Below are 25771 nucleotides of genomic sequence, written 5' to 3' on the forward strand. Positions count from 1 at the left end.
AAGCACAGACTTCAGGCAGAGACGGGTGTATGCAGAGACCAAGAGAGTCCAGAAAGAGGGTATAACCCACCTGTACGGTATCTGGATTGCCTAACCTTAAGTAGCTTTGTGGCTGCAGGCTCTGAGTCTTTGCAGAGCTTTGTGATAAAACTTAAATAGCCTCCAATTCCTAATTTCTGACTGGACCGGTGACCCCCGAGGTTATCCACTTAACACTTCTGCTTGCTAAAGAATGTGTAATAAGTCTCTGCATGTGACACTGTTACATGGAGTGGCAGGGAGAACTGGGGCCCCCAAGATTAGCATTTTTTGTTTTGTACGAAGGCAATCTCGTCTGGTTGTTTTTTTCCAATTGTCCCCCACAGCTCTCCAAAATGTAACACTGTTGTTTACTTTCTGCCATGATTTGTTGTTTGAACACTGCTACCATATCAGAAATGATTTCATACGAGTAGTTATAGATTATAGTCATTATTTACTCATATACTATGAAGGTGTTTGTCAGTAAAATACAGGATTATCCAACATTTTACTCAATTTTGTAATCCCCAAAATAGGGCAATACAATTAATTTCCATTCCTTTTGGAATTCTTTACTCCTGTGAGTAAACACAGGCTGTTTTGTAACAGCTTACAAAACTGAATCAACACAATGTCTGAAAAATATTTTTAAATTATTTCCACGTTTTCTTTATAAATGATCACATCAACTATATTATTCTGTTCATAGTCAATCCAACAAGGAAAGACTGTTTTCTGTAAGTATAAGGGTAAACAATGTTGCAACAATGTTGCATTAAAGCCACATTGAATTGAATCATTTATACTGTAATGCATATAGTTTGGGATCTCTAAATGATTGAAGCCAGTGTGTAAAGCTGTAAAACAGTTTCCTCCTATTTCTGATCCTAGTATTTTTTTCATAGAGAGACACATTTGCCAATACTCACTACTTTATTCTGGAACTAAACTTTGCATCTAAAGTTAAAAAAATTAGTCCACCCTGTTCATGGTTTGGAAATCTGCGATATGAAAACCATATAAATATGACACAAAATTCTTCGGAGTTGCAGATTGCTTCATGAATTGTGTGCATGAATCTATTATGCAATTTGTCCGCTATTAAATGTGCTGTAACACTTGTTGATTAGAATTATTTGAGCTTTTGTTCTCAGAATAAAACCATGTCAGAGCTTACAAAACTGAATTGAACCCCCCCCCACCTCTCTGTGGGTTTCAGAGATAACCTTTCACCTACATAAGAAGCGACTGGATTAAGGCCAAAAGAAGCTAATGCTATTGTGTGCTGTTGTCCCCTCACTAATGCATGACTGTAATTGCGAGGTTGCATGCATTGTTCAGTGTCCTCAGCTGATAGAGAGAATGCTGTTAATAAACCTCTTAGGGACCTGAAGGGTCACTCAAGTCTTGCAACACATACTCACAATGATGGAGGATCAGCCTCCAGTCCTTCTCTTCTATACTTCTACTGTGACGACACACACTCACAGACAAACACACACACATATTCACATGCCCGTCTCCTGCCTGCGATTATCGTCCAAATCTGACTCCCTCTTGCCCACATTCCTGAGTCGACCCCACTGCTTTGTCAGCCGTTGCTCCGTTTGCCGCATGAACACACGGGACTCTGCCACAGAGAGGACTGCGCCGCTACAGACAACATTCTGCCCTGTGCTTTCGAGTTTTTTTTATACGGCGGACGTAAATCAGAAGCTGCCTGAAGAGAGATTTGACTAACAAGGAATCCGTTCACGTTACTTCTAGTGGCCTGAGCAGAGTGGGCCGCTTTAATGGCTGCAACCAAACCAGCCAAAGAAGTCTGAGGAGAAATAAAGCCAGAGGAATTTCTTCCACTGGATTTTGCCTGTTTGCCGTGAAAGGACTGCACCTTTTATTTTTCTATTTTAGTCACCTTATATAACCTTCCTGACCCGAAGGACAAACAGGTAACAAAACTAACACCAGGATTTAAAGATGGACCCCTTTACAGACAGTCCACGCGCGCGCTCTGACAGCATGAGCAGTTCAGTGTCTCAGGGCTCGAGTTCCAAGGTGCTCCTCCGGCAGCGTTTGTCTCAGCTGCTGACCTGCATAGAGGACATGGGCTCTGACGACGAAGCCAGTGAAGAAGTGTCACGCACTCTGGACGAAGCGTTTCTGCTCTGCGGGCGCTTCATTCCCACAGATGCATTCAGGTTGACATGCGCACGTGCTTATTCACATACAGTATATACACAGGTTGGCACAAATACACTGGCAGGAGGTGTCTGACTTTATCTGTATTTCTTTACAGTTTGACTCTTCTTAGTGGTTTCCAATTATAGGATTAAAGAAAAGGTGGATGTTGAAAAAAGTAGATATGTTATTTATATTCTTCTGTATTTTTACTTTAGTGTTTTCCAATGCCCGATTACCTCAAACTAATTGTTGAATGCTGATTTATATGTTGTTGAAAGTAGAAATAGAAATAAAGTAAAAAATGAATAAACTAGAATGTATTGTCAATATCTAAATGGTTTGTTTATCCAGGTTTATCATTTGTAGTATTAAATTTACATACCTAGTAAATACGAGTGTATTTGCAACAATTTGTCAGTATTTTCTCCTTTTCCAACACTTTGGTCAATTCTTGTCATAATCACACACTGACAGGCTGCACATAGTGACCTGGAACGTGGCCACAGCGGAGCCCCCTGAAGACGTCACCTCTTTGCTGCAGCTGGATGTCCAGCCCCCCGCAGACCTCTATGTGATCGGGTGAGAAATAACAATATGGAAACTGGAATTCAAAACTTTTGCCAGGAATTGGACTGAAGGATTAAAGTGTCTCGTTATTGCTTTGTCAAGAAAAGAAGAAAAAGATCACAAACCTGAGTGCGTGTTTTCATCGGTTTGTGTTGGTGTGTGTGTCAGCCTGCAGGAGGTGAATGCCACCCCTGTGAGGTTCATCTCTGACCTGCTGGTAGAGGACGCCTGGAGCCACGTCTTCATGGACACACTGGCACCCAGAGGCTTCGTCAAGGTGAGAAGGGGCGGAGGGAGAAAAAGGGAAATAGTAAGGTGTGGACTGATACGAACAGAAGTTACACATTTAGATCCATTAAGCTCGTGTGAAAATATAGTGTTTTTTATACCTATGGGGCTACTGTGATAAAAGAAATCCTCAAATCCTCTCAGAATTTATCTTTAATGCAAAATAGTGTTCCTCATAATGTTACACATAACTGAATTTAACCAAAACATTTTATAGGAGAGATAAAAAAAACTACGAAAGAAACAAACTATATAACAAAGGATTCATGAAATGTATCTCCCTCTCTGTCTAGGTCACATCAATGAGGATGCAGGGTTTGCTGCTGCTGGTTTTTGCCAAACAATTGCATCTCCCCTTCATCAGAAACATCCAGACCACCTACACTCGTACTGGCTTCTTTGGTTACTGGGTAGGTTATCACAATGGAAGCGCTGGCTATCCCTGAACCTTATAAACAGCAACGCTGTTAAACTCTGCACACCAGAAATCCCATCAGCATCAAATACTGCAGAGTTTAAATACATTATGTAAGGCCTATTGTGTTTGTTTAGTGGGATGTGCAACAGCTTTGACTAACAAAGAACAGTAGAACTGGTGCGGTGGGGCAAACACTTGCTAGAGATATTGGAAAAACATTATCTGGATGAAACTACAGTTTATTTTACTTTATTGTAAATACTGCAATTAAATGAATCCATATTTTTACTGCATCATTATTCCCACAAAATCATAAATATGGAGTTCATACTTTGGAAACCAACTTTATATTCACGTGTTGTATCCGTCCCCCTCTGTTTATCTGTGTCAGGGTAATAAAGGAGGAGTGACCGTCCGTTTTTCCTTCTATGGCCACATGGTGTGCTTTCTTAACTGCCACCTAGCAGCTCACGTGAACTACGCTCTGCAGCGTGTCGATGAGATCGAGTACATCCTGGAGACACAAGACTTTGACCTCGTTGACACCCCAAACGTCCGGGATCACAAGTCAGTGCAGCTACGCCGAGGCACACAAACACGACATGCTGACAATCACACACTCTGAAATACATGTTGTGTAACAGGTCAACAAGAAGCTCCATCTCCTCTCACACAGGGTGGTGTTCTGGTTTGGTGACCTGAACTTCCGTATTGCAGACCACGGCCTGCACTTCCTCCGTTCGTCCATCAACAGTGGGCGCCTTAATTTGCTGTGGACCAAAGACCAGGTGATGTGCCGAAATAAGCACACACACACACACACACACACACACATAGTATCACACACTCACGAATGTATTACATGTTCCTGCAGCTCACCATGATGAAGAAGAAGGAAGCTTTCCTGCAGGAATTTGAGGAAGGGCCTTTAAACTTTAAACCCACCTACAAGTTTGACCGTAACGGTGAAACCTATGATACCAGGTAACGTGTGCCGAAAAACGAATATACAACACACAAATCAACACATTTCTCAAACATCATCTGTTCTCTTGTTTCCGGTGAAATTCTGCACAGCACTCCGAAGACATGGTTGGGTTTTGCGTAAGAAGCACTCTTATGTTTTTGTGTTGCATGCCCCACGTTCCCTTATTTCTTAGCCACAGCCCCTTCTATATTTCTCCTGACGGTTAAATGTGTCTCTCAACGTCACATGTAACCCCCGAGACACGCTTAACAGGAACCCAAAGCAGCCAGGGCCGTAAACCCTAGACGTACAGGTGATTTTGGGAGCAGCTCTTTCTGTGAGTCATATCCATCCATGACACTAGCACCATGTATGTGTCTCTCTCAGAAAGAGCACTGTGTTGCTGCCCCTAACCATGTACAGACCCAGGCCCCTGCAGCGCTGCAGCACCACCCTCTTCTTCCTCCTCACCTCCCTCACCTGGGGGCTGCTCTCTGTGTGGTTGGGGGCCTGGCACAGGGAGCTAGACCCGCCAAGGTGGGTGTCTCCATAGATCTACCCTGTAGGAATAAGAGCGGGCCCCAAACTACTCAATATAGGCCCCTTGAAGGTTTAATATAATAACTGGAGACACTGATATAAATGACAGAGCACAAATGGGGTTTAGTGAATATAATAACCTTCATGAATTTCAGACATGTTCTGCAAATTCATGATCCTGAGACAACTTCCTCATCCACCCAGCATTGTTTGTTCTTACATAATGCATGTGTTTCTATAGTGAATGTGCATATACACAAGCTGTAATACCATGTCTCCTTACAACCATTATTTCTCCACAGTATGCTTCACCGTAGGTATAGCCCTGCACTGCATGTGTGTGTGTGTGGTTTGTGTTCTTTATTGTCTCTAATATTTTGTATAAGAATAAGAATTATCTATATCTAGCATTAGAAACAGAGGAACTGTAGTGATCAACACTTGGCTTTGCTTTGCTCAGTGGCAAGAAGAGGAAACCGGCCTGGACGGATCGGATCCTTTGGCGCATCAAACCCAAAACCCTGCCATCAGAGGAGGAGGATGAGAAGGCGTCGACTTCTACTAATGATGGTCTCGATGAGTATCCACTCCTGGTCACTCAGGACAAGTACACCAGTGACATGAGCTACGGAGTCAGTGACCACAAGCCTGTCATTGCAACCTTCAGCCTGGAGGTGAGAGCAGGCTCTCTGTAGGACGCGAGGACGTCGCACAATTCCTGAAACTAGGGACGTCTTTGTCGGCACTTTACACACAAAATACTAAATATCTAACATCTTTTGAAAATGGCATTTTTGCATCACAACTTCAAACTGCACACTGATGTGCTAAGTATAAAACGCTAGAGTTGTCATTTTCATTTGTTGCATGCTGTCGATACAGACTATGGGGAACAAATGAGCGTAGGTACTGTATTGTACTGTAAACAAAATACAGTATTATATTGCAATAACAGTCCTCTATAGCTCTCTCTCCAGAATTGTCCTACATTGTTGTGCACACCACAGAACAAACCTGAATCCTATTCACAGTGTTCAAGCTCTGATTTCCAAGTGATCTAATTGGTGACAGGTGTTTTCACAGGTGCATTCTGGGTGCAGGTGATTGGTAATTGATGACAGTGTTAAGCCAACAACACGCACAGGCTTAGTGTCTGACTGAAGTCTCTATCGTAGATAACTGTGTGTAGCTATTTGCGAAATAAACAAACTTAATGTAACGCAGACCAGTGCATACTGTATACGTCTGCTTCTTCCCCTCCGATTCAACCACTACTCTCTGCATTATTAAAGCTCCTTCTCTTTCTTCTTGTCCCTCCCCCAGGTGAGGAAGTGCTTTGACACACCGCTGGTGCACGTATCTCCTCTGGGTGCATGGAGCGCCGACCAGGAGGCACTTCTGAACTACACCATCCAGGAGGACTTCATGTCCTCCACATGGGATTGGATCGGCCTGTACAAGGTACTGGGACCGACATAGAGGGGGAAACAAACAAACTAATATAATCCAAGAAAGATTTTAACTCTTGGGGTTATTCTCCCGCAGGTGGGATTCAAGAGTGCGTTCGATTATGAAACCTTTGTTTGGGTTCGAGAGGAAGAGTTGCCGGAGACAAATGAAGTCATTCAGGTAAAGTGAAAGTGACACATTTGTGGAATGTTTGGACAGATAAAATAAGAATTTTGACTTCATTTTTATGAATGTGTATGTTTTGGTTACAGCTATCTGTTGATAAGGACGAGATCCCTCTGCTGGGTGGACATTATGTTTTGGGTTATTACAGTACAAACATGCAAAGCATCATCGGCCTCAGTGCTAACTTCCAGGTGAGTGTACCACAGTTACATTACACTTTGTTTTATGTCAGTGACGTATTATCAGTTGTTTACTAAGGAGAGGAGTGTGTCCTTTCGATCTTGCAGATCCTGGAGTCAAAGCGTGCCGTCATGGAAGGTCTCGTTCCTGAAAACATCAATGGACTCAACTAATGGGAACAAATTCACCACATTGCCAAATCATATTCCTCTCCCCTGGAAATTTACACAGAATTTATTGTGTGTCTTTGAAAACTCCCCAAGATCAAATCATCTACTAGATAAGCTGATTCAGTCAGTAAATAATGGCCTCGACACTGTGCTATCACATGGACTGGAAACTGTTTCCAACTTTGCCTTTAAGGAGTTCACCGTGAGTCAGATTCACTCTCGTTGGAACACTTTCTCCACAAATAAGATGTATTGCCGTAACGAGTAGCCGTCCAGCTTATCCACAGGCCTTTTTATGCCTGTTAGAGGAACAAATAAAGGAATAAGTAAAGTTGTATTTGTAATTAATTGTAGTTGATTATACACTGCAGGTCAATACAGTCTTTGGTCAAATTATATTTGAAAATACACTTTTATGTTTTGATTTGGTCCATGTTAGTGTCAGTGCAGAGGGTTGTACAATCATAGGGAACTGTATAGAAAATTCTATGTTGATGCTGGCTGTTACTTTAATGCAGAAGGATGCATCTGGTAATTAAGTTTTTGAATTCTTGCTGTGGATTATTGATTGTGTCTTTGGGTGAAATTATACAGATGGGAGAAAGATATATAAAATATGATGGACACATGAAGTCCTCGAAGAACGTTTAATGATAGATGTGGATGTCGATGTGGACTTCTACACGGAGGTGTTTTGAGGCATATACTGCATTATAACAATTATAGTTCACATATAAGTTTATTGTGTATTATGACAAACTCAAAGGCAGTGCACAGAATCATAACATTGTATGAATAAATTATTTATCTATCTTGCTGTAAACCTCTTCACTGTAGTTTCTCACATTAGTGCAATATACAGGATGCCTTTTTCTATCGCAATGCAAATATGATTGTTGTGTCAAAGAAAAACAAAGTGTCTCAATGTCTGTGGGTGTTGTAATGAAATTGTGTCTAATTGATTGAGTGAACAATATCAGAGCAACAGAGCACAATGATCAGTATGTATGATGTGTATTGGAATAATGTGTTTCATCATGGTAATGAGATATATGAATTACCACTAGTTGGTCAGGGAAGTGCCAGAAGAAAAGCCTTTCAAGTTCATCTGTGATCTCAGTGACTTCTTTTAAAAAGCAAACAGTTCAGTTTTCCTCTTGATGTATTAACCCCCCAAAAATGTTTCAGGTCTAATTAAAACTGAAAATGAAAAGCTGACTGTGAGAGTTCATTGGCATTTGAAGAAATAAATTTGTGATTGTATGAAAATAATGCAACCTATTTTCATATACAATGTTAATGATACTACTCTACAACACATCTTACAACCAACAACTCTGATTTGGGGGAGCTTGAATCTAGATATACTCATTGTAGAGGTTGATTGTATTCAAAAGTATTTAAGATATATGGGTCATGTGTTTTAATAATAATGTTAATTAATGTTACCATTAGTGTTACATTAGTAATATTGTTATTATTGTCATAACGATCATCATTGTTATTAATATCGTTATTTTGTATCAATATTACTATTAGAATCATCATTATCCACTGCTATAATTAAACACTAATAACACTAATTTAATGTTGTGGTGTGAGGAGAAGTTGTGGAAACGTGTTTTGGTTTCTCTTGAGGTACTTGAAAGTTGACATCGAGCAAAACTTACAGAAATATCTTTTAAAAAAGTAAAAACGAGTTAAGTAGTACGGCCAACAACGGTTCTTCCCTCCATCTTTCTCCCATGAATCATTGCGCGAGTCCGCTCGGTGACATTACAACTACGACTTCTTGGAGTATCTCTCCTGTCAAGGCTCTTCGCTGATTCACACGTGGGGAGTTTGAACACATCGCTATCTCGCTTCAGGTACAGTTTTAGCACATGTATGTGCCAATTCGATGTCATATAAAACTAGACACAGTTGTGTTAACACATGGCGGTTATCTTACTGCCCTGCGATCGCTGCTAAAAGGAACGAGGTGTCCAAAATGTTAGCTAACAGCAAGCTAGCGGGGTTAGCTTCGGGGTTACTGGTTGACATCATAGATGGTTGACATCGGCTAGCTAAAAGTAAAGCGCTAAATAGTTAAATTCAGGTGGTACGATTTGGTTTTAAACCTAAATAACATTGTTAAACACGGCCATACAATGTGTTGCTCTTTGTCCTATTTTCTAAAGTAACGTTAAAGAGTTAACGTAATGAGATCACGCCAGGAAACGTTGGTTTACGTCCGTTAGCTGTGGCTATAATGTTGCCTTCATGACACAATTGATATTTGACAACTCCTCGAGCTCCTGCTGTTTACAGCATGTACTTAAACAAGTGTAATATACGTATATGTAAAGTGAACTTCATGGTTTTTTTTTTAGATCCAAATCTGAGGATGACGAGTGAGGACGTGGAGCGTCTGTTGATCCAGTTTCAGAATGAAGAAGGGGAGGTTCTGGGCTCACCTTTCGACGTGCCTTTAGACATCACCCCAGACAAACTACAGCTCGTCTGCAATGCACTGCTTGAAAAGGTAATCCTTCATAACAGAGATGGAGCATTTAGTCTTAACTAATTGAGTTTTAATTATTTTTTTTAGACGTATTAAATAATTAAAGCTGACATTTAAAACCCAGTGACTATCTCGTGTTTTTATTGCTGTTATTCCCTGTAGGATGAGCCAGTGCCACTGGCATTTTTTGTGCGTGGCGAGGCTGAGGTGGTGTCCAGTCTGGGATTGTGTGTGCGGGCTCTCGGGATCGAGACGGAGCAAGTTGTGCCAGTGGTTTACCAGCCTCAGGCTGTGTTCAGGGTCCGAGCTGTGGCCCGCTGTACCAGCACACTACAGGGACACACCGAAGCTGTCATCTCGACCGCTTTCAGCCCGACTGGCAAGTGAGTAACTCCAAACAGCTGCCTGCTTGTCATGCTTCTTTGTACTCTGATTTATCTGATAGTCCCACTGATATAACAACAATTAGAGAGGATGAAATTACAAATTACATTGTGAACACACCAAGTGGTAGATTTAGACATTCTGTTAATTCAATTGTCCCCGTTTGTTTCAGATATCTGGCCAGCGGCTCAGGTGATACCACAGTACGTTTTTGGGACTTGACTACTGAGACGCCCCACCACACTGCCAGAGGTATAAAAATAAATAACAACTTCTACAAGGCAGCGTGAACGGCTATGCGTCTACATACCAATGATTCATGCATGATTGTTACACACCAATGAGCTGTAATCTGCTTTATTGAAGGACACACACATTGGGTACTGAGCATCGCCTGGTCACCCGATGGAAAGAAGCTGGCTTCAGGGTGCAAGAACAGTCAGGTGAGCTTCCAACACGCATAGAATATGCCTTTTTATATTCAAGATGTATCTCCTGTACGCTGTATTTATTTATTTTTTGTGGCATTGTTTCTGTAGATCTGTCTGTGGGATCCGGTGACGGGTGCACAGATGGGGAAGACTTTGACCGGACACAGCAAGTGGATCACTTGGCTCAGCTGGGAACCTCTCCACCTGTGAGCGCTCGGTTCATCACTTTCTCTGAACGGGTTCTGTAAACCGCTGCCTATTTTACTGCTGACCTAAAGCACAGGTGTTGCTAATGACCTTAACGATGGCTAAGTCCTCTTCCAGTGACAGTGAGCCAGCATGCACAATAGCATAGAGTTTGAGAGTTAACCTAGAGTTTGGTTCTGAAAAAATAGAAATCTTGGAACATAATCTTTCACAAAAAAAGGATCTGATATGGGGCGGTAGCCTACTGGACTTAATGATTAAGGCACGTCCAGTATCGCATAACCTTTAATCCCTGATTTTGACTTGTAAAAAAAGTCAAAAAAAGATTGCATCCTCTGATCTTCCTCTCCCTCTCCCTGCAGTAACGCAGAGTGTCGGTACTTAGCCAGTAGCTCTAAAGACGGCTCGATACGTGTCTGGGACACGGTGCTAGGACGCTGTGAGAAGATCCTGACTGGACACACTCAGTCAGTCACCTGTGTCAAGTGGGGAGGAGATGGACTTCTTTACACGTCCTCCCAGGACAGAACGGTGAAAGTCTGGAGAGCCAAAGATGTAAGTGCGTGTGTGTGTGACACTTCTTTAAATATTGATTGCCAGACAGAATGAGTGGAAGAGACATCTGTGTCTCAAAGCCAGTCTTAATGTGTGTTTACCTCTTGTTTGTGGGTACAGGGTGTCCAGTGCAGGACTCTGCAGGGTCACGCCCACTGGGTGAACACCCTGGCCCTCAGCACAGACTACGTCCTGCGCACTGGAGCTTTTGAACCTGCAAACGCCACTATCAACCCCCAGGACCTCACTGGATCATGTAAGGATCATTTGACCTTCTTTGAAGAAGAGGCTTTTTCTGGCTTGGATGTTTTCATGTAACAAGCCTTTTTCTCTCCCCCAGTGGAAGAGCTGAAGGAGAAAGCTTTGCAGAGATATAATAACGTTAGGGTAAGTACCGATTGTTGCCTGTGCTGATGTGTTCAAGTCTGCTTGTCTCTCGGTGTGTCAGTACCCTGACTCTTGTTGTCGTGCTGCAGGGTCCGGCTCCAGAGCGCTTGGTGTCTGGCTCCGACGATTTCACCTTGTTCATGTGGAACCCTGCTGAAGACAAGAAGCCTCTGGCCAGGATGACCGGACACAGCGCTCTGGTCAACGAGGTGCTCTTCTCCCCAGACACCAGGCTCCTCGCCTCTGCCTCATTCGACAAGTCCATTAAAATCTGGGACGGACGCACCGGGAAGTAAGAAAATCCCTTATCCTGAATGAACCTGTGTAATGCTGCTGTTGTGCAGGCGATGGTGCTGTGGGGCGTTAGATTTGTGTGAGTATTTATGTATCTGCCTGCTTGTCCACTTTCCCAAAGGTACCTCATCTCCCTGCGGGGCCACGTGGCATCCGTGTATCAAGTGGCGTGGTCGGCAGACAGCAGGCTGCTGGTCAGTGGCAGCAGCGACAGCACACTTAAAGTCTGGGACGTCAAGACGGGGAAGCTGAACATGGACCTGCCTGGCCACGCTGATGAGGTAAGGGGGGGAGGGAAGGTGCTGCTTCCAAATAGTTTTGTATTGATGGTGATTTTAGTTTTTTGTCTAATTGCCTCTTTTCTTGGGTGTGTAGGTTTACTCAGTGGACTGGAGTCCCGATGGACAAAGAGTGGTCAGTGGCGGGAAAGACAAATGTCTCAGAATGTGAGTGAGATTCGGAGAAACCATCTTTCTTTTGTCATTTAGTTAAATACCAATGTTTCCTCACACGTAACCCTTTGTCCTTGTGTTACAATTCCAGATGGAGAAGATAGTCACTCCTCCGGTCCCCCTTCCTTCCTGACTTTGGCCGAGGATCTCGCATCTTCTGCGATCAAGAAGCGTGACAGCTGGAGCAAAGGAGGCTAGGCTGTATTTGGCTTCATTACACTGTCTGTCAAAAATGGCATTGTGTCAAGGAGCTCTTAACCGAGTTATGATGCAGACGCCCTCTCCAGGTTTCAAACTTATGTGGGAATATTAACACTGTAAAAGTGTTAAACGGGAGAGTTCTTAATCATCAGAACTTCCATCCAATGAGGTCGTTGCCAGTACAAGCTACATTTTACAATGTATGTCAGTGTTGGCATCTCAGATTGAAAGGGTTTCCATTCATGTACATATTGTTTTGTGCACATCCGGGGGGCCCTGACATGTAAAGCTCTTAAAGTTTAAAGCCTTGTTATAGTGCCACGCCCACACAACTAATTCATTTCTGAATGCAGAATATAATGAGATGCATACATTGACAGATTAAGACAACGGTTTAATCTTACTAGATGAACTCTATACTGCAGGGGACAGGTGGAGCAGCAGGTGGGAGCATTTAATACTGTCCTCTGTGATGGTAATGCCGACCACACTCTCCCTGCACCTTCAGCCTTTAATCTCTGGTCAGCAAAGCCTCATTCTGCTCCTTTCTGTGTCACTCTCTGATCCTCCATCCCACTGAGGGAAAAAAATCATTTATTCATTGATACAAATAAATATTTACACAACAAACTTTTACCAAAACCAGGGAAGTTGTTTTTGCATCATTTTACGTGACCTGCTTGATCTTACAAGTGTTTGCCAATGCCTTGGGTGGTGGTGGGGGGGGGACCAACAAGTCAACCCATTGTTCATGTTAACTCTACATCTTCAGAGCTCTATACCGCGGCTGTATTGCATTTAGTCCACTTCCAATTATTTTCATAACAGATTTCTATTCATAAAATCTACAAGACAATAAACAAATCTTAATGTTGGTCAGTTTTGAACAGGCTTTTTCATCATTGAACTACTGCATACAGTACAGATACATAAAGGTATCGTAAGTCTTTTGAGTTTTCTCCGGTCACTCTAAAGTGTCGACTGACGTCATTTATTTGTAAAGCAATTGTATGTTACTGCACATTTACTGGAGCCTAAATTTACGGAAACTGAACTATTCAGTCAGTGTGAAGGAGGAGATAAAACTCTGCCTCTCCCACTCTCTCCAGTCCACTTCAGTAAAGCATTATGAAAAAACATGGTAGAACTAAAAGTAGTCCCCTATAATAAAGCAGTCTGCTCGTCCATTTACTACAGTATCTACATTACATTGTATTCATAGGATGTCTTAACACACATTTCCAGAGTCACACAGATCGGGTTTATCAATCAAGTTTATTGAAACCAGTGAATCATGTTCTGTCTAAATTAGTTTTTTTCAGAGGGTTTCCACATCTGATCTTGTAAATCATACTCGATGTTTTAAACCACATTGTGTTCTGATCTCGTACCAAGTCATTTCACACAAGTCCTTCTCTCTGCCCAACAAACGCACACACGCTTTTTGGCCTGTTTATGAAAAGCAGCGAGGTATAAGCAAAGATTCTACACAGTAAAAATGTAAATGTGTAATGTAATAAACATTGGCTCCTATCAGCGATGTTACATTGGGGATTCTACGTTTGGCAAAGATGAGCAAAAGGCTTCTGTGCAAGGCTTGTGTGGTGCAACTATGTCAGTCAAAGCCAAAACCTTGCTTAAGTACTAGTCACTTATGTGATCGGGCCCTTGTTGTCGTTCGACACATGTAAACACCAAGACAAGAATGAGTGCGTTCCAAGATGGCTAATGAACTATTTCATCAGTTAGCGTACAAAAGGCTTGTAAAGCAGCTTAGCTTGAGGTAAACAAAAGATGTTAAAGTGACTTTAATATCTGACACGAGGACACTTTAGGACGAGTGAATCAATAAGCACAGGGAAAGTGCACTGAAGTCGTATGGCTTACGTAGTCGGACATGTCGTCATCTCGAGTACAAGTGAATTCACGTTCATATTTCAGGATGTACACCAGCGCCGGCTTGGAAATAGCAACCTGACTTGAGGGTCTGAACAAAGCATTACAGGCCAAATATTCCCAAATAAAGCTTCCTCACGCAACCGCAGCGAACTCAACCACCTACTGACAACCTGACGTTGAAAATGCAGCAATGAGCTCACTAAAGTACGTTATTGACGCTCATATCCTCTTAAGACTGCATGACTGCTACATAATGGATTTGTTTCCTACAATGTGTAAGAGAGGTGCAGACTCCAGATCAGTTTGTGTTGCCCCCGACAAGCCCCTCGAGCCGCTCTCGGCGTGTAATGGGTACGGACGCCACATGAAGATCAATGCAGCCATACACAGCAGTTTGTCTGCAGCGGGCCGTGAAATGCACAGTGAACCGTGTCTGAAGTTCAGCACCAAGACACAGCGAAGACATACCGCCGATGTTTCAGTGCGACGACACCACAGTTGGGTAAGCAATGACAGCACAGCGCTGTGTCGAAGTCCTGCACAGACATGTTAAAGTACTGCAGCGAGCTCAGTGGGGATGCCCCTTCTTAGTCGATTATTGGACTAATTGGTTGTTTTGGTCTTTGCCGACTAAGATTTATTTCGTCCATTAATCGTTTTTTATGCTTTTTTTTCATGCTGAATGACTTGAATTTGCGAGCACATCTCTGTTAAAACACAAGATTAACAGAGGTGCTTTTTGCATTGTTCTTTGTGGAGACACTCACTTTTACAGATCAGTCAGTTAAATCCACTAATCGTTAAGTACACTAAGAGAGAGGACAGCTCTAGGTCCAGTAGCGTCTCTGTCCTTCGCTCAGTGTAGTAAGTACTCAGTGAATCAAAAGACACGTTTATGGTTTCAGTACAAAGTGTTCACTCTACATTGTACCATAACAGTCATAGAAAGCTAAATCATCAGACATACGTTAATCTCTCTTTTTAACCTAGTAAAGTCCCCCCCTCTAACTTTGGTGTTTGTTTCTTCTCCACATACACCAATGTTTCTGGTGTTAAGATTCAAGAAACTTGAGTCTACACGTTTGAGCATTTCATTACTTCATTTGACTTTGCCTTATCCTGTTCTTCAAAATAAAATGCTCTCTCTTGATTCCTAAGTCTGACCACGAGAGAGAAAGAGAGCGGAGAAATGTAAAAGGGGCAAGCAGCTGCTCTCCTTCCCTTCCTGTTACCGCTGTTTTTAGGACGTGCCCTGCGTTTGTTTTATGTGACAAGAGTGGAAACTGGTCATGGTGAAGGGTCGTCTGCTCGGGGCATTGCAGAGCGCTAGTAAGAACTACAAGACGGGAGTTCAGTTGTGCGTAGCATGAGGCACTGGTCTGTGCTTCCCTCTGGACCTCTGGCCGGTCTACTGGGTCTTCCACACGTTGTTGAGTAGTTTGACTACCTCCTCATAGATGACGAAGACTATGGCCACGTCCAAGCACACGCGGCCGAGCCTGGGAACTGTTCCTTTGTAGAACCTGGGGACAAGAGAGGTGAGGTTGGACGGTTTGTCTACAGTGGGTGAAAACTGTTTCCCAGCATGCATCAGGTTACAGGGTTACTCACGCCTGTGGGCCTTCCTGCTTCAAGATCTGAAAGGCACAATCCACTGTGTTTTTGTAGCGGTGGGCCTCCAAACCCTGCGGAAAACAGAGCGAGTTAGAAATGGCACCCGGTGACTGCAGTGATAAAAGTCACCGCAGGGTGTGCTCCCTACCTGCATCCTGGTCTTCACCACATCCAGAGGTGTATTTCCAAAAACACTGGCAGCTCCCGCCGTTGCTCCAAACATCGCCGTCACGATCGGGTGCATCACCCGCATGGGGTCGTCACCTTAAGAGGCCAAATCCCAAAAAAAAGTTGGATTCATGGAGAGTGGAAGAAAATAGCAGGAGAATGCATCACTCCGTCGGACAGAGAAATGACTAGGTGTGGTTAAAAACAGGGTAGTCAGATTCTGTTTCTCACCTTTGTACCAATTGCGCAGCGCGTTCATCACGTAGAATCGGATGGCCTGATTGGTTCCTTGTTTTAGCACGGTCGCTGTCAGACCTTGATACGTCCCTCTCACACCTAAATGAGTCAAAGCAGAACCACACGTATGAATACTGGTAGTTACAGACTCAGTTGTCGTTGCCAGTAGACAGTCAAAAAGAAGCAGGGTCAAAGTGACAGCACAACAAAAGGAGTAAGAAATGCTCCAAACTGTGTGTGTGTGTGTGTGTGAGAGATGTTGCTCTCTTACCCTGTTCTCTGATAATCTCACTGACTCCGTGAAAGAAGCCTCTGTAGCGAGGTCTGAGGGAACACTGGTCATGGATCATCTTCACCTGGAGGACAGGGGGGGGGGACGACCCTTAATCAGTGTTTATTCAGATCAATGTCAAAGAAATGCGTAACGGCATCCAGCTCCACCAACCTTAAGCGTCTCCATGGGGCAGACGACCACGATGGCCTCCGCTATGCCGGCTCCTAAACCACACAAGAGGCTGCTTGTGTTGTCGAGACGGCCTGTGGCGTCTCGCATCGGGTTGCTGAGCATGTCAAACGTGCCAAACCTGTGAACGGTGGGAAGGTGATACATTCAAGAATAACAAGGGACGAACTAAACATAGGGGAACATTTGTGTGATGGATTCCACTGTAATCAATAGTGTGTTAATTGACTCAATGATAGTATCAGTAAACCACTGAAGTAAGTTTGTGACATGCAGTGGTACATTTGATTAATTGGTTAGTTGATCACATTTTTTAAGTACAACAATTGATGGCTCCATGGTCATGGTTTCAATAATGAGTCGATTGTGAAAATAATCATCAGTTGCAGCCCTACAAATCTCACTTAAGTACCAAGAAATGCTGTGTCACTGCTTTGACATCAGTCAACTGTTAAATTAATGTCAAGTCAACAACCCTGCTGATCTGTGACGCTATAAACCAAAAGGATGCAGGGAGCCTTGAAGCCCCTTTCTGTTTATTTAGCATTTTATTTACATAAAATCTGTTATAAAAAGCTACTATATATATATCACGTGTGCAACTTCACCTCACTGCAGACTTGGGTATCGATCCATAGAGCAAGGAGCTGAGACCTCGATACAACCCTCTCAGTCCGTGATCTTGCACAGTCAACTTCACACAGTCACCTGCACACACACACACACACACACACACACACACACACACACACACACACACACACACACACAGAGCATCCATGAGTGAGAAACCCAGCAGAAGATTGGCACACACAGGCAGCAGTCGTACTTGTCCCAGTGACCTACCGATTCCTCTGTATCTCGGCGGGTTGGCTCTCTCGTCTAGCTGCAGCTGGGTCTTGACATACTCTGTGGGGAAGGTGATGCAGATCTCTATGCCACCTGCGATCCCACCTGAGTGAGGAAAAGGAGACAAACACTGCTGTGACGATTTGTTGTGCAGAATTCTGTTTTCTTTTTAAATTAGATGGATTGATTGCAGAGTGGCGCTGATGCTACATCATCCCTGACTTTGTGTTTTAATAAAATGTGGTGTAATTACACAGTAGTGCCTGCACTGAGTTGGAAATACGAGCTGAGGGCTACATAATGTGTATTTGCTTCTATTCAACACGCAGCATACACCTTTTAGAGTCTTTATGGATGCTTTTAGATTAATGCAAAGGACTTAATACAGACACGGACATGCAACTACATCATGCAGCTGTAGCATCACTGCTGGCTGGGTGCGTTTTGACCCAGTTCTGCATGGATAGCTTTAATGGGCGACAGATAAAGATTAGGCTGTGCTGTGCAGAAGAAGCAATAGTCGACTACGAGGGGTAAAATCTGCGGGCTGAACAAATATTTGGTTTGAGAAATCAACCTGCAAGGATGGCTTTTCCGGGATGCGTGATTTTCCTCCCACCGACCGCAGCAGCCGCGAGGTTTCTCCTCGCCGCGTACGACTTGTGGTGGGCCGGCAGAGAGCCCAGCCCCGTGGCGGCCACAGCGGCGGACAGACGCTGCGATGAAGGCTGCTGATGGAGAGCTGAGCGCGGGCGTCCTCTCCGGACACCGCAGCTCTCGCACGGGTCTTCGTGCACCGTAAACGGCTTCAGCAACGGGGACATTTTCGGTCGTCTGGCTTGGTTGTAGAAATATCCCACAAGTAGCGATGGTCCAATGTCAGACAATAACAACACAGGACGGTGGCCGCTAGAGGAGCATCAATATTCAAATAGAAATCAGGTGATGGGGCAGACCATTGGCTCACCATGCTGCCTAATGCCATTACTCAGTCACGTGACTATGGGTGGCTTTTGGCGACCAATAATATGGAGGATGCTGTTTTACTGATGTGCCCAGGCTAATTTATAGTATGACCCTCACTGTCAAATACTATGATGAACCACAACAGCAAACAGCAATCAACCAGTATTATATTATTTATAGTAGTGTTAAAATATTTATTTGTAATCGTAATTTTAAGCTGTTAACTAAATTACATAAAGACGTTTATGAAACCCATCAATGCTGGGGGTAATATTGGCATTTCTTACCAAACTTAAATCTGCATTTCATGGTTGAAAATGGATCAAAACGCCCTCTAATGTTTTTAATCAGCCGTATTGTTGCAAGGCCAATTCTGAGACAGAATTGACAATTTGGGACTAATCTACATTATGACAGGTTTTAGGTTAATCTGTAGAAAAGCATACAAAGTCAGACAGGGACAAAAAAACAAAGGGGACAAAAGCAAACGGAGGAGAACAACATAGGTTTCGATTGCTGAGTGTAGGAGTGGGAAACAGAGGTTCAGCAAAATGTATATAGATGCATATGTGTGTGTGTGTGGGTGTGTGTGTGTGTGTGTGTGTGTGTGTGTGTGTGTGTGTGTGTGTGTGTGTGTGTGTGTGTGTGTGTGTGATCCCGTTAATGGGTGAGTAATATGGGATATATTTCAATCTATTCATGAATACAGAAATACTGTATATGTACAGAAATATCACTATAAATATTTACATATAAACATAATGTAAATATCCCTCCCTCATCACAGATAAAACCATACAATAGTATAGTGTATCGTGCCCCATGCAATCAAGAGTTTGGTATATTGCTGCTGCCTCTTAATCCTTGTTCCCTTAAATAGTGCCCTCGCCATGCCAGCACACACACACACACACAGACACTGCCTCCCCCGATCACCCTTTACAATGAAACTAGGTCAGTGTTTCCACCCACAAGCCCTAACCCTCTGAGAAAAATATACACAGACACAGAGAGAGCCAGTCAGTGTAAACACTCCAAATTACAATGACCAATTATTGTTCATTTGGTTGATTTATTTTTAAAAACAGATACATTCCATGTCACGTTCGTTATATGTCTTAGTGACCACTTGTCTACTAGCTCTTGTGCATGTGTGATCATACATTTTGAGTTCAGGAGGGAGATGCAGGTAAGAAGACGATATTTCCTCCAGCTGGCCTTTCTGATCTTGTTGAGTAAGCTCTTTTGTGTCAGTCTGATATCCAGCTCATATATATATATATATATATATATATATATATATATATATATATATGTTCACTTTGGTAATAAATCATTGACCCGTCCCTGTGTGCCATGTTTGGTTCCTTCCCCTGTTGCCCTGCGCTCCCACCCACATGACATTTATGGAGAACTAATAACTTTTTAATTCCAAAAGTCAGCAAATCACACCGAAATGGCCTGAACTGATATACACATAATGTGTTTCTGGTTGAACTTTCAGTTTAACACCACCTCTTTACACTTTGCACTCTATGCTGCTGCCTGCTCAGCACCCTGACCTGCAGACTACGGCTGCACCGGCATGCAACAGAGACGAGGCTTAGCACTATTCATAGGGGGAGTAGAAAGCTGCCATGGTGTATTCTGTCAGAGGAATCTCAGGCTGCAGTATCCTTGCGAGCAGGTCAGTGTTGATGATTTTGTACACTGTAAGCTCGACTTTCAGGCCTGGGCAGCGCGATGCCAAAGTTGTCCATGAGTCACCACAAACCACCTTAACGGAGAATATGAAGCAGAGACAGAAATCAACAAAGGAAACCTGAGGGGGTTTCATTTTCACCAGTGGTATGTTATTTATTTCTTCACTTTCTGCTGTTTCAGCATGTGCTCACACCCAGGAGACACTAATCTCACAGCACCCCACACTAAGAGGAACATTTCGCTTGTGTGCGTCATCAATGATTTTTCAAAGATAGCCTTCGGGGCCATCATACTTCAGCCATGTAAGTAAGCTGTTGTCATTGGGGGTAGTCCACTGGACCTCTATCTAACTTGGCAACTCAGCAAGTAATCCTAATCTATTTATTTCTTGCTTACCTGTTCATGGGGCTCATTCAACGCACAGTGCAGTGGAAATATTTTAAAGGGGTTGACATCTCTCCATCCCTGTCTGTCTGTGCTGGAGTGCCGTAAGCAGCTCATCTGACAGAAAGATTTAACTCAGGCTCAGGTTGGTGAGGCCTAGCTGGTAGCGCAGGATGCGGGGCACTTTGGAATTACGATGGACTTGCACGTCACCAGAAAACAACGCCTTCAAGTTCAAACAGGAGATATAACACTTGGGATAGAAGCGCCTCTGAGAATAAGCCAGGGCGTAAAGCAGCTATAAGGTCGAAGAATCAGGAATCAGAGACACATCACATTTTGTGTCCTCAGCTGATTTTTCTGACTTATTTCTTTGAATACCACTGTCCCTGTCGTGAAGCTCCAATGGCAGTGGCATATCTGTTGGTACATTATCTTTGGTTGATAAAATAAGCATATACAGGAACATACATGAAATTTGACCTCTACATTTAACCCATCCTAAGCATTCTTAGAACCTCTACCCGCTGAACCACAGCTGCCACTGAGACACTTTTCCATGCCAGAAAAACATTTGCCTAAAAAGTATCCATAAAACAAAATGATATCTTCTACTGTCCCATATTTACAGACTTCACAGCATACAGCCCATGGGTGTATTATGGGATAATAAAAGTCAGGAATTTCAGCCAATATATCATAGACTGTATATAAGAAGCAATATATCCATTATTACAGCCGCATACAGCTAGCAAGAAGCCAGCAGGACCGGATATATGACCATAGACTAGATGTCATGCACATTCATTATGCTGAGAAAAATAGTTCTGGATTCAGCTATTAGTACATTTTACAACTTGTAGGACATAATGATTTAAATGCAGTATTTGTAATGGAAATATGGCTTACCTAAATAAAACATCCTCCATATATGCATGATATACAAACGTCTCTTTATACATTCATAGCTACATAGTCAGAAATAGGGATGGTGAATAATAAGTAGAATACTTTTATTTTATTATTATTCATCATCCAGTTGAAGAGGGGCTCTATTGAGATGAAGGGCTGCTTATAACACACTCATTTAGATTTATAACTGCAAACATTATGGATATTTTATTGGTTTACCAACATTTATAGCTGCATTTTACCTAAAAGAAAGAATGAACGCCTGTCAAAGGGAATGTTCTCAACCCAGCAACCCTTAATATGATATTTTTAATGGCTCATAATTAATATATAAAACACTTGCAGCTTAGTTTTAAGTCTTAAAGAAAATGTGTGAAATGATTGTTAACTATATGTCAAAGACAGGCCATCCTTCACTTGCAATAGAGAGAAAGAGTATTCAATTTCATATTTAAAAAAACGGACTTACTTTGTTCACATGCCTTTATTTGTAATAACATATCATTAAAAATATCACATAAATTAAACATGAACTCAAAATTAAATAAGGTAAACTTCTGAGCGCATTAATACCGAGAGTGGACAGTATCATTTTTTTGAAAGCACAAACAACAGTTTTGCTGTTGACTCCATTTATTCCGTTGGGTCCCTCACCCCTTCAAACAGTAGACACTTTGCCTGTGCAGAGAGAAAGAAAACAGAGGCTCTCTGTAGGGTGACATAAGCTGTGGAATGTTTATTGGAAACTGTGAGCTTGTGTGTCCTTATTTAAGCCTGTGTGTGTTTACATGTTTCTGTGCCAACCTCATGCCAACGCAGTGTGTCAGGGGGCAGCGCCAGATGACAGTGAGGGCAGGTGTGTGTCTGATCAGGCACGTCCTGGTTCCTTTGCCCCCAGCAGGGCCCCTCGCTGCCCCACAGCGGGCGACATGTGGAGTGGGAGGAACAAGCCACGCCAAAGTGAGGTCGAGGGTCTGTCTGGTAGCTCACTCTCTGGCCGCTAGAGGGCGTCGGTGACAAAGGAGCCGAGTCTTCCTGCAACGCAGCACAAATAGGATTCCACAACATATTTGTCAGCTCAGTTTTAAGATGTGAATTTGAGTCTTTAACAGCAATGAGGCAGAGTGTTGTGATGACAAAATCCTGGAGCTGCTCCGCAGACACTGCATGAATGAACAATGCTGATTTTACTGGGATTCATACTCATAACGGCGTGAGAAAACTGCATTGGATATATTAAGCAGACTCATTACTCTCAATGGAACAGCTCCTGAAAGTGTTTCTCTATGTCATCATGAATTTGAGTCATGATACTCTGCTTCATAGTTTAAAGAGTCAGGTTCCTCTTCTTGGAGATGTTGACTTCTTTAAATTATTAAACAGCTGAATAAATAGTTGACTTTAGTATTGCATCAAAAGCCATAACTTTGTGTCTTACTAATGGAATAATAGCCTTTGATGGATTTATGTATAAAGTTGTGCATAACATTTCAGCATGTCTAAGTTATGAATAATTTACTCCATACACACTTTATGTTATAAACTTTGTTCATTTTACTGTCTCACTGGGCCTTTGTGTTTTAGAACATATTGTACTTTTAAAGCATTTTAACTGCAGTTGATACACATCCTACAGAACTATGTACTAAACAATAGTGATAACCCTATTTCTTTTGTTGCTATAAATAAATATGAATGGATGTTTTAGTTGTATTACCACGCAAACAGCATTTCCTCTGATCTCAACAGGCCACAGAAAAAAAGATGTATTTCCTTAAAGAAGGTATGGCTTCCCTTTCAGATCAGGCTGCTTTTTATTATCTCCACTAAGAGAATCATGCAATCCGTCAGGTGTGTGCGTCCGTGAATGAGTCTGTGAGTGAATAAGTGTGCACCTCTGTGTCTTCCACAGCTAATTTTGCATTCTGCTGCAGCAAACTGCTTTATACCTTGAGTGTCCAGTTATGGCTGCATGCTCAAGGACCCCTCATGGTTACGGTGACTCATACTTTCTCAAAACACCTTTTATCGCCTGTTTTATGCTGCCATTGACTGTCTGCTGACTCCTCACTCACTGCTCTTAGGGGGCCGCTAGTGATAACACATCTTAACGCATCTCCGACCCCCCATCCACTACTCTGTGCCCACAGTGGGTGGATAACAGTTTGCAGTGTGTTTGGCAAACAGCCAACAGAGCTACCAGTACACACATTTCTGCGCATCTCTCAGCTGCTGCTCTGCGGTTCACCTTTATTGTTTTCGACGGTGTCGAGTCGATTGCTTGCATACATCGCTGCTTGTTTTTTGACTTTGAATGAAGTTGTGTTTTACGACACTTTCTAGCCCATTGCTTGTGTACGACACCGGTCGTGAGTTGGCTCCACTTTTCTCTGCTAAGCGAGCGGACAGTTTGATTTTGTTTTTGACAAGATTGTGTGACATGTCTTATGCGAGAAGTTTGAGCCAACTGCCTGCATACGTCGCTGCGAGACGAGCTCTCAGTGAAATAATGTGTTTAGTCAGAAATGTTGAAACCTGTTCAGGAGTTTCTGGACGATACTCTGAGTCGAGAGACCTCAGGCAATACCAGCAGGGTTCAGAAGGGCGATCTGTGAGAACACAAAGACAAGAGTACACCACTGTTTTCTTAACCTCACATGAGCATGTGCTGGTCACAGACACAATATACTGTGTGAGACTTACTTTGTGTGTTGGAGGGATGAGGTGACACTGAAGGGGGGGTTAACTCGTCCTCTGTTGGCATGGGGGACAATGGGAGGCAGTCGGCTACATCCTGTGTGTTTGTGGCTATCGGTGTCTCCTGTGGGAAGGTCTCTTCATCACTGATACATAGATCCTCCCCGACCTTCATCAAGCACACCGACCAAAGGCACAAACATCTTTAAATTGATCTAGTTTTAATTCCCCCTGTTACTTATTTTCTTTGAGTTAAAGGAACTCTGACGGTGATGGTGTAAATGTACAGTATATATATCATGAACGCTGGTGTAGTGTGGATGTTTCCTGTCAAATCTGACCTGACTTGGCTCTACCTCTCCGTTACAGGCTCCAATCTCGGCCTGGTCGTCCTCCTCTGGTTCCTGCAGGTTTCGGTGCTCGTCGCTCTCCTCGGTGCAGCTCTGAGTCAGTGTGTGAGCCTGGGTGGGAGTCGTCCCACTGAGGTTTGAGAGAGAAGCAGCCGAATTAAAAAGAACATGTCCTCCTAACTGCCTGACCAGAAGGTTATCAGCCAATCAATCTGCAGCTGATTACACTGGCGCAGCTTCTACTGTTACACTCAAGGCGAGCACCTGATTAGGCATAAACATGCACACTCTCCTTGTCTTACCTCTGGGTACTCTCTCCCTGTTCCTCCCTCTCTCCCTCCATCCCTGCTCATGTGTCTCCCTCCCAGGGTGCCTGATGTCTTATTTCCTCTTAATCCCACCGTTCTTTGACTTTTCTTTCGCTATTCCTCTGCCCCCGTTTGTCCCCTTGTCTGTCTGCCTCTGTCGTCTCCCCTCCCTCTCTGTGTGTGAAACGGAAACTCCAGGCTTTCAATATTTGATGTGTCTGAATAGCTCACAAGCAGGTTTCTGTAAAGAGTAATCACGTGAGGACCCCGATGTCTCTGCGGTGGAGTCTGTTTTGACATAAACAAGCCTGTTAAGACCAACGCTAAATACAAATTCTGCAAATTCAACACCTAGAAAATGTCTGACAACTCCATGGCATCGCATCCTTACACTTAGAATATACAGATGTTGATACAGAGACTTACTTATTGATGTTATTTACAACATCACAGTAAATTGTGTTTCTTTTCACACTCAAAATGTCACTTCAAGTTAATCAATGAACATCTTTGTCTTTCCATGCATTTTCTTTTCGTATCTTTGTTGTATATTTTCTAATCATTCAATGGTTTACAGCTGAAAAGATTAGTCGACAAACAGTAAAAAATAACATAACTATTTTAAGAGTTGATTTGTTTATGGCATTTCTTAAGCTATATCTCTAAAAGTTCCCCAGTTCATGCTTCTCCACAGAGAGGATTTTCTGCTTTTCTTTGTAGTGACAGACATCTTGGGACTGTTAAATAGAAGAAGAAAAATTAGGACGTCAACTTGGCCTTCAGTAACATTTTCACTAATTTGGGACATTTTACTGACCAAACAATAAATTGATTGAGCA

At 42.9% G+C, this 25771-nt stretch overlaps 3 protein-coding genes across 3 annotated transcripts; 2 read left to right on the top strand and 1 right to left on the bottom strand.

The window, feature by feature from the left end:
* Nucleotides 1-1998: 1998 nt before the first annotated feature.
* Nucleotides 1999-6970, top strand: inpp5kb (inositol polyphosphate-5-phosphatase Kb; the record flags this gene model as incomplete). Its single annotated transcript, XM_079172328.1, has 13 exons — nucleotides 1999-2219; nucleotides 2677-2781; nucleotides 2938-3046; nucleotides 3351-3467; nucleotides 3867-4042; nucleotides 4152-4263; nucleotides 4350-4459; nucleotides 4553-4579; nucleotides 5443-5656; nucleotides 6306-6443; nucleotides 6528-6611; nucleotides 6704-6808; nucleotides 6905-6970. 13 exons carry the CDS (start codon nucleotides 1999-2001, stop codon nucleotides 6968-6970), a joined length of 1584 nt encoding a protein of 527 aa, XP_079028454.1.
* Nucleotides 6971-8779: 1809 nt separating this feature from the next.
* Nucleotides 8780-12991, top strand: nle1 (notchless homolog 1). Its single transcript, XM_079171501.1, has 13 exons — nucleotides 8780-8835; nucleotides 9340-9491; nucleotides 9633-9853; nucleotides 10027-10106; nucleotides 10221-10297; nucleotides 10394-10491; nucleotides 10855-11047; nucleotides 11168-11303; nucleotides 11388-11434; nucleotides 11524-11726; nucleotides 11850-12009; nucleotides 12104-12174; nucleotides 12272-12991. Exons 2-13 carry the CDS (start codon nucleotides 9354-9356, stop codon nucleotides 12282-12284), a joined length of 1437 nt encoding a protein of 478 aa, XP_079027627.1. The 5' UTR covers nucleotides 8780-8835; nucleotides 9340-9353; the 3' UTR covers nucleotides 12285-12991.
* Nucleotides 12992-15688: 2697 nt separating this feature from the next.
* slc25a1a (solute carrier family 25 member 1a) lies at nucleotides 15689-18435 on the bottom strand (the record flags this gene model as incomplete). The annotated part of the gene is made up of 9 exons (XM_079171212.1): nucleotides 15689-15803; nucleotides 15892-15965; nucleotides 16043-16158; nucleotides 16294-16398; nucleotides 16571-16655; nucleotides 16745-16883; nucleotides 17371-17470; nucleotides 17609-17716; nucleotides 18189-18435. The coding sequence occupies 9 exons, from the start codon at nucleotides 18433-18435 to the stop codon at nucleotides 15689-15691; spliced, it is 1089 nt and encodes a 362-aa protein (XP_079027338.1).
* Between the last annotated feature and the right edge of the window lie 7336 nt (nucleotides 18436-25771).

This window comes from Pholis gunnellus (genome assembly GCF_910591455.1).
Source record: "Pholis gunnellus genome assembly, chromosome: 13".
Lineage (NCBI taxonomy): Eukaryota > Metazoa > Chordata > Actinopteri > Perciformes > Pholidae > Pholis > Pholis gunnellus.